At 54.0% G+C, this 4,528-nt stretch overlaps 1 protein-coding gene across 1 annotated transcript in view; it reads right to left on the bottom strand.

The window, feature by feature from the left end:
- DAAM2 (dishevelled associated activator of morphogenesis 2) overlaps positions 1-4,528 on the bottom strand; it is a 127,593-nt gene that overhangs the window by 16,767 nt on the left and 106,298 nt on the right. The window contains exon 15 of the mRNA XM_019663382.1: positions 1,753-1,872. Coding sequence (XP_019518927.1) covers positions 1,753-1,872 — 120 coding nt within the window. The remainder of the gene's footprint in view (positions 1-1,752; positions 1,873-4,528) is intronic.

Here is a 4,528-nt window from a genome sequence, read left to right as displayed (position 1 = left end):
CAGCTCTGCTGCTGTGAATTCAGCCTCAGAGTCTGGGTAATCACTGAGTGACAGCAGTCTGATGAGCTCAGCCCTGAAACGGGGAGCTAGATGGTGTGGGCTCGGAGAGGTGAGTGGGGACAGAACGGGGTTTCCCGTCTTAACTCTTCTCCACTCACCAAATGGGGAGGAGGCCCCAAACGCACCTTGTCCTCAACCCCATAGCCCTTCTTTCCCTACCGGCACCCATCCTAGCCCCACCTCAGATCCCAAAACTGGGTGGGCCAGGCCGGAGCCCTGGTCCAGAGGAAGATGCTCTAACTAGGTGGAAGCGTGTGATTGGCTGCAGCTGACACACCCCTTGCACATGCTCCCTCCATCCCTGACACCCATTCAGGAGCACTAAGGCACAGGAACACCAAGTGCTCAGGACTCCATTCAGCTGCTGCCTGTGTCATGCTGGCCTGACATGGGCGAGAGCTCAAAATGCTTCCTGGAATTAGGGGTAGAAATCAGATGTCTTGAGCACCCACATTTAAATTAAATAAACAACCATCTGTTTCTTCTAGAATCCCAAAACAGAGCCAGAGCCCCGTCCCACCCTACCCTTTGGGCTAGTCCTCTACTAGAAGTCACACATGCCCTCAGTCCTATCTGTCCTCAAGAAGGGTCAGCCACAGGTCTGGACTTGGCAGAAAGCTGTGGGGAGCCCGGGCACAACATGCAGCCACTGCCCCCAGCCCAGGAGGGCACAGCTCCCACTCACTAGCACCTGGGAAGTCTTCCGGGCTGGAATCACGAGATCCGCAGAGAAAATACGGAAGAAAATGGCATAATCCCGAGAGGAAACAGCCCCTCAGAGGCAAGCCAGAGAGAAAGCAAACACTTGAAGGCCTTTGGCTGGTAACGCCCAAATTGAGCTTGGAAGGGAGGCCCCCAGGTGTGCTAGCGGCAATGCAGATTCCTGGGCAGTGAGATTCCCAGCTCATCTCCTGACTCACATCCATCTGAGGATGAGGTCTGAGAATCAGCAATTTTTGGCAATCCCCACAAGTACTCGGCATAGTTTGAGATGCCTATCTTGGGAACAACCTGTGTTCTGCCATTTACCCCACTCTCCCTACTGCCGCTGGAAGACCAGGCTTCCTGGTCAGCCACCTGTACACAGTGTCTGTAGAGCAGAGCCCAGGGCCCCCGGCAGCCTGCCCAGGCCTGCCCAGCCTCAACGCCCTGACTTGACCTGGGGTAGCCCCACCCTCCTTGAAACATTAACATCCTCAGCTACCCAACTAACTCTTGGAGGTGTTGGGAGATGAGAGTATAGTGGAGAAAGTGGTTTGAAAAGTTATAATGCCTTTCAGGTATAGTGTCTATCTAAATCCTGAGGCCAAAAAAAAAAAAAAAAAGCAGGGTCTACAGTGTCCAGGTCCTCAGACCGTACCTCAAGTGCTCTAGGAGAAAAGAAAGAAATGAACAAAATACTATCTCATCAGTCGATGTGTAGCTACAAACTGTAATACAATGGGAGGTTTCCCCTTACTGCACTGCACACCTCTAATTCATATCTACGTTCCTGGCAAGCACATGGTACCTGACAAAGAAAATCATTCAATATTCATGGGAGGGAGAGAGGGAGGGAGAGAGGGAGCAAGGGAGGAAAGGAGGGAAGGAGGAAGGGAGGGGGAAAAAGGGAGGAAGGGGGGACTGAGGGTTGGGTTCAAGGGGCATAGGTGAGGTCTAGACTGAAAGTCAAGACCCAAGAGGTCAGAGGGGGTGGGGTCTTACCTGGTGCCTCTGATAGGCTGAAAACATTTTTTCAAAGTCCTCTAGGTCCAGCACCCGAAATACCTGCATGTCATCAATCTCATTCCATACGGTGCCAGGGACACGTTCCTAAGATTCGGGGCAGATAAAAGAGCCTGTGGTTGACTCAACTCCTTCACTGTGGAGATGTCTAATGCCTCCCTAACCCCACCTGTCCCCCAGCTGCACGCTTTACAAGCCTGCAGGCTCTCAGGCCTTCAGAAAGGGACGGATTCCTCCTCCCCAATACTCTGCTCCAGGGGAGAGGCCAGAGACAGCCTCCTTCCCCTCCTTTCCATGGGAGGCCCCATGTGAGTGTGTTATAGAAATCAACCAGAGTGATGAGTGACGGATGGGCAAGTATGACAGCGTGTGAGACGCCTTCCAGAAAACCACACCAAACCAATGCTCCCAAGAGCACTTTGCACAGGGCCCACTCTCCCTAAAGGTCAGGGTTGGCTGGAGCCATTGAAGGCAATAGTGCCCACACATATTTGGGATCCTCAAATCCTGAGTGCAGACTTTATTTCCTGTATCTGAGATGGTCGTTTTCTCTCCCAGGGGTCTTCTTCCCACTTTCCCAGATTCTCAGAAGGTGGACAAATGCCAAAGGCTGGGACATCCTGGCCACTATGGTGACTGCTGAGGCCAGCAAGGCTCTGCCACAATTTCCTGTTGGTCAGATGGGGGGAGATGTCCCTTCACTTATGACTGGGATAGGCTCAGGGGTTGACATTCCAAGGTTTCTCAACTTAGGCGTTGCCCCACCTCGGTGAAGAACCCCTGCATTGAACCCCTACCCCAGGGAACTTAGGAGAAGCTGTTAGCCTCTGGGGAGGAGCTGTTAGCCAAGCCAAGATAGCCCCAGTAGTCCTGTAACACCCTGATAATGGCTTAGGNTTTTAGTTTCTAAATAGAGACTTGAGTCTCTGTCAGAGCTGATAGGGAGGAAAGGGGTCAGCGTCAATGTAGACTGAGAGGCTGGGAGGAGGGTTTCTGATCCTGCTCCTTTTCCTCATGCCTAAACTATCTGCCGCATCTCCATGGGAGGATGGGAGTATCGGCAGGCCTCGAAGGGGGCAGTTTCCTGCTTACTTCATTCTCAGAAGACAGACCAGCCCTCAGTCTCTGACAGCGCCTCAGCTCCCACACAGCTGCTCAATCTGTCTTGCTGTCTGGGAGGGGGAGACGCCCCCCCCCCACACACACACACACACTCCCTGTCCCCTCCACATGCACACCCAATGGGAGCCCTGGGGGTGCGGAACTCTCCCGCGCCATCGAGGGGGAGAAACTGAGGGCTGGGGCCTTGTGGGAGGGAAGGGGGATGGATGTCCCAGAGGCAGTCGGGGCACTAAGAATAGTCTGGGAGGCAGTGCCCTCTGACCCTAGCTCAGGCAGGAGGCCCCGCACAGAAGCTGCGCTGTTAGTGCAGATACTGCCTTGTTTGTTCTGCAGCCGCGGGAAATGCTTAAGGGCTGAGATCATGCTGCTCTGTGGCCGAAGCCTAGTGGGGCCCTCCATGGGCTTAGAGCTACTCCACTGCCCGATGCTGACCAGGCTGGTCAGGGACCGTGTAACTGGGGCAGTTTCCTGTCTGCAGAGCCCCACCCACACTGCCACTCAATGTGGGCTCCCGGGAGAGGGTTCTAGGTCAGTGACCCCACAGTCCCAGGGGACAATAGAGAAGGGGAGGCCTAAGACTGCTATTGCCCCCGTCCTCTGCCACCTTTCTCCACCAGGCATTCAGGTCAACCATCATCTTCTGCTCTAGCCCTATCTCTGGCCTCTGCTTCCTGGGGGCCCCATTCCTTCCCACCAGGAACCTATCATGGGGCAGGGACCAAAGAGGCAGGGCAAGCACATACTTGGAGAGAAGGATGATGCAGTTCTGAGCCCTCCGGCCATCAATAACTGACAGCTCTTTGACCTTGCGGGAGGCCAAGTAGATGTCCTCGGTAGAGCCCAACTCTTTCTGCAACCAACAAGCCAATGAGAAAGGTTGAGATGTGTGTTTTCCCCAGTCCTCTTCTTGTCCTCCCCTCCCCCCAGGAGCCACCTCCCTACCAACCAGGGAGTACACCTGGTGTGAGAGGAAGAAAGGTAAAGAAAAAGACAGGAGAGGGAGAGGAGGGTAGTGAATATCTGACTCCAATAGGAGTCATCTGGGACTTTACCATGAGCTAGATAGAATAGGTTGGGGCAAAGCAATGAGGAACCCCCTTCTTAAGACTTCCCTCTTTGGGCAAACTAAACAAGGAACTATTCCTATGAAGGGGAGTGACTGACCCCTATGGCTTTAGGCAATGTGCTGTGGTCTACCAAGTCCCTAGAGAATCAACTCCCATGGCTACCACCCTGCCCAAGAGCCTCCCTAAGCTTATGATAGGAAGCTGGTTCTAAGCCCCCATAGGGCCACAGTGTCTGGACTCCTGGGGACTGTAAGTACAGCCCGGTGCACCCCAGGTAGAAGGCATCCACGTGGTCAGAGGTGGGGAAGCTGAGGCAGAATTCCATATAGAATTCTCTCCTCTGGGGTTCCAGCAGGCATATTCCCAAGAAATCAAAGATTCCGCCCATCTTCTCTTGGGCCCCTGGTGAGGTAGACAGGCCACTTCTTACTCTGGGAGGTCCCTCCAAGCACATGTGCCATGTGGTACAACTGCAGGGGCCACCGCTCATAGCATTATCTATGTGAACTGTGCCCCAGGAATTGTGCAGTGCCCAGCCTGCACCGTCTTACCAG

The sequence above is a fragment of the Hipposideros armiger genome, unplaced genomic scaffold (genome assembly GCF_001890085.2).
Source record: "Hipposideros armiger isolate ML-2016 unplaced genomic scaffold, ASM189008v1 scaffold_389, whole genome shotgun sequence".
Classification (NCBI taxonomy): domain Eukaryota; kingdom Metazoa; phylum Chordata; class Mammalia; order Chiroptera; family Hipposideridae; genus Hipposideros; species Hipposideros armiger.
Note: the sequence above shows the minus strand (reverse complement) of the source record. Positions and strands in the feature narration are given on the sequence as shown.